This window comes from Arachis hypogaea, chromosome 18, assembly GCF_003086295.3.
Source record: "Arachis hypogaea cultivar Tifrunner chromosome 18, arahy.Tifrunner.gnm2.J5K5, whole genome shotgun sequence".
Classification (NCBI taxonomy): domain Eukaryota; kingdom Viridiplantae; phylum Streptophyta; class Magnoliopsida; order Fabales; family Fabaceae; genus Arachis; species Arachis hypogaea.
Window position 1 is genome coordinate 10,864,026 of NC_092053.1, and position 12,690 is coordinate 10,876,715.

The 12,690-nt window shown below is 35.1% G+C and overlaps 1 protein-coding gene across 1 annotated transcript; it reads right to left on the bottom strand.

Annotated features, from left to right (window-relative positions):
- Window positions 1–1,145: 1,145 nt before the first annotated feature.
- Window positions 1,146–3,461, bottom strand: LOC112769556 (protein FAR1-RELATED SEQUENCE 5-like). Its single transcript, XM_025814064.1, has 5 exons — window positions 3,109–3,461; window positions 2,622–3,022; window positions 2,056–2,274; window positions 1,373–1,962; window positions 1,146–1,277 (listed from the first exon to the last, which is right to left on the bottom strand). Exons 1-5 carry the CDS (start codon window positions 3,459–3,461, stop codon window positions 1,146–1,148), a joined length of 1,695 nt encoding a protein of 564 aa, XP_025669849.1.
- Window positions 3,462–12,690: the final 9,229 nt, after the last annotated feature.

Consider the following 12,690-nt stretch of genomic DNA (forward strand, 5'->3'; position numbering starts at 1 on the left):
AGCCTAGGAAAAAGTCTAAGGCTGTGAGATCATCTTTCACAGCACCGAGCACGAAGAGCATGCTGCAGCGTGCGGGGTTACCCACTAGAAAGCCAAGAAAGGGGGGAAGACAACGGAAGTAGAGTTTTTGACTAGGTAGGAAAACATCAATATAGACACCTGCGTTACTACTATGTTTTCCTTGTGGTAGAGTTATGTAGCTTAATATGGCATTTTCCGGCTTAAACTAGTTTCGTGTGAGCCTGATAAATCCTGTTTCGCTGCAGGTTATCATTTCATGTTGCTGATTTTCTCAAGTTGATGGTGACAATCAATCGTAAACCTCTGAGTGGATGGTGCTTGAGCTGGGAATTAGGATGTTTCTTTTACTTTGTAAATTGGATGGTTCTGGATTTGTTTTATGTTTTGTCATGTTTAAAGCATTTGAACTTGTTAGTACTTCGTTGATGAGTGAGTGGCTCATGTTTTGTTAGATACTCGTCAGCAGATTTCATATATTAATTATTTCAGGATTCTCAAGCAATTTTTTCCAAGTTAGTGATGTCAGTAGTTCATTAGGCAATTCATTGCATATTGATACTATTGAGTGAACTCTGATCGGTGTATATAACCCTTTTAGTCATGTCTATGCTTAAGTGGCACTTATGTCCATTAACTCGCGTGGTGTTAACTAAATGGAGGTGTTCTTTATTTTTTTTATCATTGTTTTCTAATGCTAGAATTGTGAAGTTACTGAAAATTAACGCATTGCACCGACTTCGGTCGTGATCAGGCTACAGTAGGAGAGATTTTAAGAGGATGGTGTCTTGGGTAGGGATCCGGATGTTTCTTCTGATTGTAAAATGGATGTTTTTGTATATGATTTCTTTGTTTCATGTGTTACGCATTAGCGACTGCGTTCACTTCATTGAGATATCAATGCGTTTTGTTCCTTTTTTTTTTTAAATTCTCTTGGTCCGTTTTCACGGCGGATTTAAACCGTTTAATTTTTGCAAACAACTATGTGACAATTCGTTTATTTAAAACCTTAATAAACGAGAAATGGGGAAAAGATAACAACAAAACAGGATAACTACAGGTGACAAAACAGAAAAGGGAATAGTTTATTAAGTTGTATGTAAAGAATGACACACCAAGAAACCTATCTATATATGCCTAAAAGAATTCAACAGGTGCATGAATCCGCCACCATCCGATGAATTCCACATAGTAGAATCCTCAAATCTTTTATTAAGGGACCCATGATGATCATTATCTGACGGAAGGTCAACCTCATCCTACAAGATGCACAACACAAACAGAACAACATACATTAATCAAGAACACCATTTCGTGATAAAAATTTAAAATATATGTCGCTTCTAACACATACCAGATGTGATTTCCTCTTCCTTTTTTGCATTGATTTCTTAATTGACTTGTCCAACTCTGCTCTAAGTCTCTTACCCTTAGGCCGTCCTTTGGTTTTGACTCTTGAGGGTCCCTGTATGTCATGTACAATCGCACCGCCTGTGCACTGTGCGGGCACGGTATTCTGAGACGCAGCAATAGTATTAGAACGCATGCTAGCACGGTAATCAGTCAGCTTGGACTTTGCATCCCAAAGGGCAGCTCGCAAGATGGCTGCTTCCTCATCACAAGCAACAAACTCCTGCGCAACGTTATAGAACTCTGAACACAGATGCCTGAACAAGTTGTTGCTTTCATCACTCCGAGCCACGTCATGGCTACCCTTGATGTAAGTGTGTTTGCGGATGACATTCTTACTACATCGAGGAAGAACATAGCAGCTCGGTATTGTGTCAACTCTGTAGTATGACCAGACCGTAAGGGTGTGGCAACACAATATACCAGCGGATTCAAACTTGTTGTACTCGCGCTGACCCTTTCGACTCAAAGGGTCAAAGTCGACCCTGAAAGTATGGTAGACAGGCTTCCCCCAGAATTCCTTCTGCTCGTCCACTGTAATAGAAATTGTATCTCCCTTTTGTTCAATTGATCGAACCACGCAATTGGTTTTTTTTTCTTACTCCAGTTGAAGAGTCCTGAACATACTACTAGTGTATTCCTGCTGAAACTGTCTCTCAATGCTCGTGCTCCCTATACATGAGATGACTCCTTTCGAGTCCGCAGCATCATCTTCCATCTCCTTTTGCTCCTTGGTTCCAAGAACATTATCGTATTCATGGACGAACTGAACCAACCCACTCTTGCAATGCAGGTATCCACCATAAAATGCGTGCATACTTTCACTACGTTGTGTACTCCTCATGCCTGCCCAAAATTCACTCTTGAAGAATATTGGAACCTACTTTCTGTCGATTCGCGTAAAGGTCTGCCAAAAAAAAAAAAACAAATGCATAAGAGTGCCGCTTATAAACAACATGATGACCTCACTTCTAACTTATTGATAAAATAAATTAAAAAAACATCCAGACACACTACGAAAAAAACATCTATTTATATACTGAAAAGAACATCCACTGTCTATAAAGGTAGAAAACTCAGCTACATATCTTAGCAAAAACATAAGAACGGAATCAAGGCGGCAAAAATAACATGAAGTGAATAAATAGGCAACTAGAAACCAACAGACGGGATTTAATTTAACAATAACCTACCTGCTAACCATCTGTTCTGGCCTAACTTAAACTGTTTGATGAAACCAGCCCAATCAGCCTCGAATGATTCAGTCAAAGGAGAATTCCACACAATGTGATTCATTATTGCATTCAGTTCTCCGTACCTAGCATATCCACCGAGCTTGAATTGTGATTTCTTCATTATGTGCCAGATGCACCATCGGTGGACAGTGTCAGGTAGGACCTTCCTAATAGCACCAGTCATCGCCTTGCACTGGTCAGTGATAATCCCCCTTGGTGCAGTCCCGACACATCTCACCCACTGCGTGAACACCCATTCAAAACTAGGGATCTCCTCGCTCCCAAGTAAAGCACAACCAAGAAGAGTAGACTTCCCATGGTGGTTTACACCTACAAAGGATGCAAACGGCAGACCATGCCTGTGAAAAGAGCAAAAACAACTATGAGGCAATAAGACAAATTTAAGAAATAACTGCTCTTGCAATTCACCAATACATATACAGACCTGTTTCTTCTGTATGTGGTGTCAAACGACACCACATCTCCGTAATATTCATACGAAACCCTGCACCTTGCATCTACCCAGAGTGCGCTCCTAAATTTATTAGCATCGTCAATATCTATGGCATAAAAGAAGTTGGGATTGATCTCCTTCATTCGAACGAAATAATTCATCATCCCCTGGAAGTACTCATTGTCATCGGAGCATTGGAGATTGCGTGTGATGTAATTTCTAATATCCTTTTCTAAAAAACCCAGGTTTGCGGACCTACCAACCTCATTTGCCAGTGCTAGATACGTCTTGTTGGGTCTTATTCCAGCCTCGTTGTTATCCGTAATGACGCACTTAGCATGCATGGTCAGCTCCCGGTACTCATGATAATGTACAACTTTCTTAGCCGAACAGGGGTGAGAATGCCTCAGTTCTAATCTAGACACAACTCAACATTCATTCTCCTTGTCCAGCACGACACACATCCTTGCTCTGCATCTCGCGGCTGTAATTCTGTTTGCTCGAGTTACTGCGTTCACCCTAGACTCTCGATAACCTTCTCGGGTGCAGTAAATAGATTGATTAACCGGTATCTTTTATTCCTTCCGTGTCTTGTCGAAATTCGTGTTCCTGATTTTAGTAACGAACCCAACTTTTTTTGCATAGTTTGCATAAAATTTCTGTGCGAGAGGCAATGAACCAAAACTCATTCCTACGACTGGAATTTCCTCTTCGCCTACGCCACTATGATCCGACAACTGTAACGTCAATACACAAAATTAGATACGAATTAAACTAGCCCTAACATAGTAAGTATTTAATACAAATTCTTAGCATACTTTAATAATATCTCAAATGAATGAGCTTTTTGAATTTTAGAAAACATCTACATTATACAGATTTATTTCCCTATAAATACTAACCAAGCCTTTAGCCCAACCTAATATGTTGAATGTTGGATTTGTTTGAATTTGTATGGTTAACGAGTTGATCACATAAGGAACCAATACATTTGATAGGTTTACAAATCACAAAACACCTTTATATAGTAACCTGGGAAGAATTCCAGTAAAATCCTATGATGATAAATCTAGAAATGATATTTGAACTTTAGAGAAGTGTACAATCATCACTCTACTTTTTTCCTTCTATGTCATTATATGGTCTAATACCATTTGAGGATTCATAAAGCACTCACTAATAGAGTTATACTATATTGAAAGCATGTGCCGAATTGATGTATCCTACCCTAAGGAAGTAAATGAAGAGTAAAATCAAAGCATATTCTCATAAAAATCATGCCAAGGCATAAATACTACCAAAAAGAGCACATGTTCTTTCTTAATCAATAATACAAAATTAACATAGTGAAAAGTCTAATGTCGCTTAAAAAACATCTAATTAGCATGAACTAGAAACATCGAGATAGCACATTCAAACATCGTGTCCGTCGTCCAACTCATTCTTTCTAGTCACAACGACATTGGTAATTTTGTCGACCTTCAATTAAAGAAACCGGAAAAAAGCATTTTCAAGTTAAGAACATTCCTTATTATATAATGAATGAGTCCAATAAAAACCATCAAAAAAATTGCATCACAAATCTGGGAGTCAAGCATATTTTAATGATGGCAATTCTAATGATTCACACATGATGGGTAAGTATTTAGTAGCAATTTTCAAGCATACTTTGCTCAGCTCAATATATAACTGTGCCAGAATTTTCCAAATAAATATACTTTTTGAAGTTAAAAAACATCTAATTAGCATAAATAACAATGCTTCAAATACCACATTGTTACAAAATTTCTAACAACCAAGGAGAAGCTTATGCAACATACCTTCCACCCTTCTTACTCTTGAATGTCTAATTCACCTACACTGAATTGTTCATCGCCTTGTGTTGGATTGATCAATGTACTAATCGATCCTCCTTCAGGGGGTGAAAACGCCATGGAAGATGCTCTCTTCCGGAAGTGTTGCAACGTAGCCTTGTCTTTGATTGTTTGACTGGATGAGGTTGGCGCTGCTGATGTAACCAATACCAAACCATGCACCGTAGCCGCCGCAATAGGATGAATAATCGGGAGCGTATACTTCACTTGGGAATGGAGCGGCGCTTGGATGGTTCGATGGAGGAGGTCTGCGCCGTCAATGATATCTAGAGAGAACCATGTATTGCGCCACCAAAGGGAAGAGGAAGTTTGAATCAGGCTTGATTTTGTGCTCCGTGATTCCAGGAGTGATTTTTGGATTTTTGAAGCATATTAGTCAAGGGGTGATTTCATTTAGCACGGCAATTAATAACAAATATTGAAAATTAGTTGAAATTAAATTAATTAAGATTAATGTGGTTTTGTTTATTTTTGGCTTTTTTATTTAAATAAATTAACAGAAGAACCAAATTACTCGATTCCCCTAAATGGATTTTAAAAACATGATTCTCCTAAATCATATAATATATAAATCGTCCTAGGCTTTTGTGTTTTAAATAATATATGAATCCTGTTACCCTGGGACGATTTATGCATGAAATGCAATGCTCAAAAACACATAAATTGTCCCAGGCCTTTGTGTTTTACAAAATGTATATAAATCGTCCTAGGCTACCATGAGTTACATTTTTTTATCCTAAAGCTCATTGCCCTAGCACGATTTATGTGTAACTAGTCACCTCTCAAGACCCTAGCACGATTTATGTATTACTATGGCAAGGCACATTAAGTTGGGACGATTTACATTCAAAAACACAAAGCTCATGACTATGGAATAATTTATGTGCTAAAAGAGGTTATAAATAAAGGAGAATCATGAATATCGATCCATAGTGAAGTTGAGAGTTTTAGGAAGATGGATGAGAATGTGTTTTTGTAATTCATTATCAGAGAAAAATTGATGAAAAAGTAAGGGTGTGATGTTCAGTAGTAAAAAGTAGGTCAGAGTGTTCGTAAATTCTTCAACGAATTTAGAGGATTTACGAAATAGTATGTTATAAAAGTAAATAAAATTACAATAAAAAGTAAATAAAATTCATATGAATAAAATTAAATAAAAAATAAAAAATTTTATACACAACATAAATATAACATAAATATGGTACAATAAAATATACACAAAAAAATATATCATAAAAATTAATAAAAATAAGAATTTATATAACAATATTTTTCATATAAATAAAAAATACAATAAAAATAAATAAAAATTATATGAAAAAATCAAATAAAATAAAAAAAATTTCATAAAAAATATACATATAAAAAATAGTATAATAAATAATTAAAAAAATAGTATGTACTCTAAAAATATAAGATCAGAATATTAAAAAATAATATAAAAAATATAAGATCATATTGTATTTTTATGTATATGATAAATATTTTTTATATTATTTTTTATTGTGCTGATCTTATATTTTAGAGTATGTATTACTTCTTTTATCATTTACTAAACTATTTTTTATATGTATATTTTTTATGAATTTTATTTTTATTTGATTTTATTCATATGATTTTTATTTATTTTTATTGTATTTTTTATTCATATGACAAATATTGTTATATGAATTCTTATTTTTATGATATTTTATTTTTTTATTTATATAAATTCTTTTTTTATCTTTTATTGTACTATATTTATGTTTATGTTGTATATAAAATTATTTATTTTTTTATTTGGTTTTATTCATATGAATTTTATTTACTTTTTATCATAATTTTATTTACTTCTATAATATACTATTTCGTAAATCCTCTAAACTCGTTGAAGGATTTACGAACACTCTGACCTACTTTTTACTACTGAACGTTACACCCTTACTTTTTCATCAATTTTTTTCTGGTAATGAACTACAAAAACACATTTTTAGCCATCTTCTTAAAACTCTCAACTTAACTATGGATCGATATTCATGGTTCTTCTTTATTTATAACCTCTTTTAGCACATAAATTATTCCATAGTCATGAGCTTTGTGTTTTTAAATGTAAATCGTTCCAACCTAATGTGTCTTACCATAGTAATACATAAATCGTGCTTGGGTCTTGAGGGGTGACTAGTTACACATAAATCGTGCTAGGACAATGAGTTTTAGGATAAAAAAAATGTAACTCATGGTGGCCTAGGACGATTTATATACATTTTGTAAAACACAAAGGCCTGGGACGATTTATGTGTTTTTGAGCATTGCATTTCACGCATAAATCGTCCCAGGGTAACATGATTCATATATTATTTAAGACACAAAAGTTTAGGACGATTTATATATTATATGATTTAGGGAAATCACGTTTTTAAAATCCATTTAGGGGAATCGAGTAATTTGGTTCTTTTCTTAATTTATTTAAATAAAAAAGCCTTTATTTTTTGGCTGGTCCCCTTTTGGTTCCATATGCTTTTTCTTTTTTTTTATTATACAATAAAAAATATTTTATTTTAAAAAAATTGTTTACTATGATTTAGTTTTAGTTTTGGCTTGTATTCAGTTCGCTTAATCATAGTTGTAACCCTTAGCCATTTTAGGGTGACTCGTTCAGCTTTGAATGGTGTCCTGGATAAGATTCGAAGTAGACTAGCAAGATGGAAATAGAGTTTACTCAATCGAGCTGGTAGACTCTGCTTGGTTAGTTCTGTTGCAGCCGCTATTTTCACGTACCAGATGCAGATCTCTATTTTTTCCAAAGGAATCATTAGTAAATTGGAGTCTATGATGAGGAATTTTCTTTGGAAAGGACAAGTTGATAGAAGAGGATTGAATCTTGTTAGTTGAAAGGTACTGGTTACTCCAAAAAAATATGGAAGTTTGGGGATTAGAGATCCTTATTGTGTGAATATTGCTCTTCTTGGGGAGCTAATTTGGACTTTTTTCTAGTAGCCAAACAAGTTATGGGTCCAATTGTTGGATGCCAAATACCGATCATCTCTATATAACTGTTTTAGTTGTCCTAAGAACAAGGGCTCTTCCATTTGGAGGAGTCTTTGCAAGGCTTGGGAAGTGTTGAAGGATGGGTTTGCTTAGTGTATTGGGGATTTGAACCAGAATTTTTGGTTTTCTAGCTGGAGGAGAGAAGGACAGTTATCTAACGAGATGGATTATGTTCACATTTCTGATTCGAATCTCCGGATACAGGATATTTGGTCGGTTGGTAGGTGGCATTTGGATACTCTTTATTCCCCTTTATCTCAAAATCTGAAAGGTAATATTCTCTCTTACAATCTAGATGTGCAAGCAGGTCCGGAAGTGGGTTGGTATTGGTTTGGGTCTGCTGCAAAAGTCTATGACTCACGCAATGGTTACTTGTGGTTGTGTAAGAAGCTTTTTGGTTGGGAGGAGCGGGAGAATTGGCTTTGGCTTTGGCGTCAGCTTGTTCCGGAAAAGCACAAGTTTTTGGCTTAGTTGTGTCTTAAGGAGGCTCTTCCTACTGCAAGTTTTCGCTTTAGAAGAGGGATGTCATCATGGGTGCCCAAGATGTCTTTCTAACCAGGAATCGGTTTTACATTGTATTCATGATTGCCCAAAAGCTCAACTTGTATGACATAGGTTGGATATTTCTTGTCATCCTTTGGATTTGAAGAAATGGTTCTTGTATCATAGCAGAGAGCATCCGTTCAAGTTCTTTTCGGGACTTTGGTGGATATGGCGAGTAAGGAATAATAAAATTTTTAATCCTCATGAAACTTGGCCTCCGGAAAAAGTGATTTGTCTAGCATTGACTTCAGAAAAGGAGTTTAGGAATATTTTTGAATTACAGCGTATGTCCCTTCCCTCTACTCTAAATGGTTTTTGGAATCCCCCATCCATTGGTACTTTCAAGATTAATTGTGATGCTAGTTATCTTGGTTCGGGTGATATTGTTGGTTTTGCTTATGTTATTAGATATTGTAATGGGGGTTGGCAAAGGGGGTGTTTGGGAATTATTGAGAGTAATAGTATTCTTCAAGGGGAATTGTTTGCTATTTGGAGAGGATATCTCTTAGCCTGGGATGTGGGTCAACGAGATGTTATTTGTGAGACGGATTGTGTGGAAGCATTTAATCTTGTTACTAACCACCAAGATGGTTTTGGGTTTATTGATCCATTGGTGCTCAAAATAAGAGATATCATGCATTGGAATTGGCGTGTTGACTTTCATTTGATTATGAGAGATGCAAACACGGTGGCAGATACTATGGCAAAGATAGTGATGAAGTTACAACTTTCTCATGTGGAGCTTCCTTCACCTTGGGAGGAGTTTAAGAGTAGTCTTAAAAAGGACTATCCCTCTATTTAAGCAGATCCTTTGTTTTGTTTTTCTTTGTTTAGTTTATTTCAGTCACAAAAAAAATCATAGTTGTTATAATTGGATAGAATTGGCTGGTTCGACTGGAGAACCAGTGAACCAGATCATGTATCGGTCCGATTTAGTGTAATGACCATTTAAAAAAATAAACTGATCAAAACCGATCAAACCGGTACGAACTTGAACCGAAACGATCCGATCAACAATCGCAGTCAACAGCCAACTCCGCGCGTTGATGATATCATGCTGATGTCAGCGTGCGGGGTTGGGAAATCTTTTAAATATGGAGTGCAAGTGGTTGTCAAACTTGGCTCTTCTCATGTGAAGACAAAGCTAACTACCACTGCACTAATTTGTTCTTTTGGTATCATTCATGCTTTTTATAGTATATATATATAAACAAAAATACTTAATTCAATATTTTTTATATTCAATATTTTTTAAATTAATTATTTTTTAATTGAAGTACAAATTAATTAATGTTAAAATAAAAAATAATAATTAATATAAAAATAAAATAAAAATTACTTATTCTAAGAACAAAAATAAATTTATATATAATTATTTAATTATATAAAGATATTTAGACTTTAAAATTACTCTTTGGATATAGTTCATAGATTGTTATTCTTATTGTGTCTAATTAAGATACTATTATAATAGTATGGATTAATTTTATGTCTATCTTTCTATTAGTTATTTATAGAATTTGAGACTTAATTATTCTTAAAATATTAGTAAAAATATATATTTTAAATTTTAATGTTAAGTTTTTTATTATTTTATATTTTTTATTTACATGAGATCGATTTTATCGATTGGACCAATAACTCATCAGTTGAACCAATAAATCATCCGGAATGATTGGGCGTAAAGCGTCTGTAGGTGGCTTTTTAAGTTCGCCGTCAAATCTCAGGGCTCAACCCTGGACAGGCGGTGGAAACTACCAAGCTGGAGTACGGTAGGGGCAGAGAGAATTTCAAGTGGAGTGGTGAAATGCATAGAGATCGGAAAGAACACCAACGGCGAAAGCACTCTGCTGGACCAACACTGACACTGAGAGACGAAAGCTAGGAGAGCGAATGTGATTAGATACCCCAGTAGTCCTAGCCGTAAACGATGGATACTAGGCGCTGCGTGTATCGTCCCGTGCAATGCCGTAGCTAACGCGTTAAGTATCAAATTTAACTGATTCGATTATCGGTTCGATTCTGATAACTATGCGCTTAATATCTAAACAAACTGCATCATTTTTTATTCAATTCACCTCGTGATTGAATGAACTGAGTAACTAACTAAATCCTTCCCTTCGTATAGTAATGCGGTAATGCGGTAAACAACATCACGTCTAAACTTTATAAATATAACGAATGTCAGATGAATTTATTCGCATCAATTCTTATCTTTTTCATTTTCTTCATCTTTTTTTTTTCAATTTTCTTTCTTTATTTTTAAATATCTTGAACGTGGTTGTTATCAATTCATTATAATAAAAAAATATTATTAAATCATAATAAATCTATTATATTTAATTCTGTTCAATTGATATTTAATGATATGTTACTTGAAATAAGATGTCTAATAACGTTGAATAATTTTGTTCTACATATCATTCATTAGCAACACACAAAATAAGTAAAAAAAATTATGACAAATATCCGAAAGAAGTACATAATAATTTTTATTAGAAAATATATTATTTTATTAAGTAAGAATTATTTAGCAATTTTGTTCTATGGACTGCTTGATAGCGTTATTCTGTTTTGTTTGGCACAGGTATTAGCTAGTTAAAACTAATCAGAAGCTTGCACAATCATTTTTCTAAAATTCTAAAGATCCTGAAATACTCTCTTCCGGAACCATGATAGATTTACCACCTACTTACTCTGATCATGTTTATTAGTGGGTTTCGATATAGCTCCTAACAACTGCAAACATAACTCCTCTATACTTCGTACATCATAGAATAACTCCTAGCAATAATAGACTCAGATAATTTATGTTAGGTGTAAAAATAATAAAATTACTATCAAAAGATATATTAACCTAAAATAAAAAAAAGTACATATTAGTTATTCGAATAAAAAAAGGAAAAGTTTAGGGGACCAGCAACTTTGTTAAATTCTGGCCAGCATATAACCAGCAAAGAAAAATGAGCCATTGATGGCTATTTGATGGCTACAAATCACAAAGAGAGACATACATTAGCTACTAACTTTTTTCTCTTCAAATCTTGAAGGTATTTCTTTTCTTATTTTCATATTTTAAAAATGTTAAATAATTGCTTCATTATCAACTTGAATGAATGTCTCTCTTTCTATATATACATTACAAGAGACGCGGGACTTAGCAGCCAAGGATTGTCGGCTGTTGTCCCAAACCGCTGCAGCTTCATTGAATTGATGCGGTTCCTGGTGCGCCCGCTCTAATTGTTCTGACCTGAGGCAGTTTCGGGCATTCACCGCATCAAATAACCCTGGGGCAGTTTCCATTTCTATCGGACAACTCCAAAACACACAAACTGAAAAGTGAAAGGTGAAAATAGCAGAGCACAACCCCCAACCCCTTTCCCTTTCCTTCTCTCCCCCTCCATCCTTCGTGTTAGTCTAAAAAATTAATTAGGGCTTCATTGACAGAACACAATCAAGTATCAACCAAAATCGCAGCACACACACTCTCTTCCTCTCCAAATGCTTGTTCTCTTACCCCAAATACCACTTTTAGGTTTTTAGTGAAGAGAAATAGCAAATAGGGAAGGGAGTGACCGCGGCGACGGATAAAGGGCGCGTGCCCAGCTGAAGAAATCGGCTGTGGCTCCGTGAGCGACAAGCGGCGGCCAGGGTAACCGGAGGTGGCAGATCCTCTCCTTAGTTCCCTTGGTCTGTACTCTCCTTAGTTCCCTTGGCAGATCCTCTCCTTACTTTCACTGTTACCACCATGAACTTACTTCACTTCAGAGCTTCTTCCACCATTCATCATTCTTCCTCTCACCATTTCCAACCTTCTAGACATCTTCACTCTGGTACATACATTCATATTTTATTCTCTCTTTTTATTAATTTGAATGTCTCTTATTGTTCATGAACTGAAACCCCCCACAAAGTGAAACCATTTGGGTTTGCATTGTATAGCACAAAGTTTCAATCTTTGTTGGATTCTATGAACACCCATCACTCATTTTTTTAAAATAATTTCGTAGACCTTATTGTTGCATTAAGTTCCGAGGATAATCATTGTTTTAATGCTTGTTTTGTGTATTTTTTCAAAAAATATCAATTGGACCTGAATTTGCTGTTAACCGTTACTTGTTCTTAGAGT

Excerpts from the sequence above, each read along its gene's own strand:
- LOC112769556 (XM_025814064.1), bottom strand. The coding sequence starts at position 3,461 with ATGCATGCTAAGTGCGTCATTACGGATAACAACGAGGCTGGAATAAGA. Across the intron at positions 1,963-2,055 it reads TCAGCAGGAATACACTAGTA|TGGACGAGCAGAAGGAATTC; the intron begins GTATGTTCAGGA and ends TTTCTATTACAG. Across the intron at positions 1,278-1,372 it reads GGAAGAGGAAATCACATCTG|GATGAGGTTGACCTTCCGTC; the intron begins GTATGTGTTAGA and ends TGCATCTTGTAG.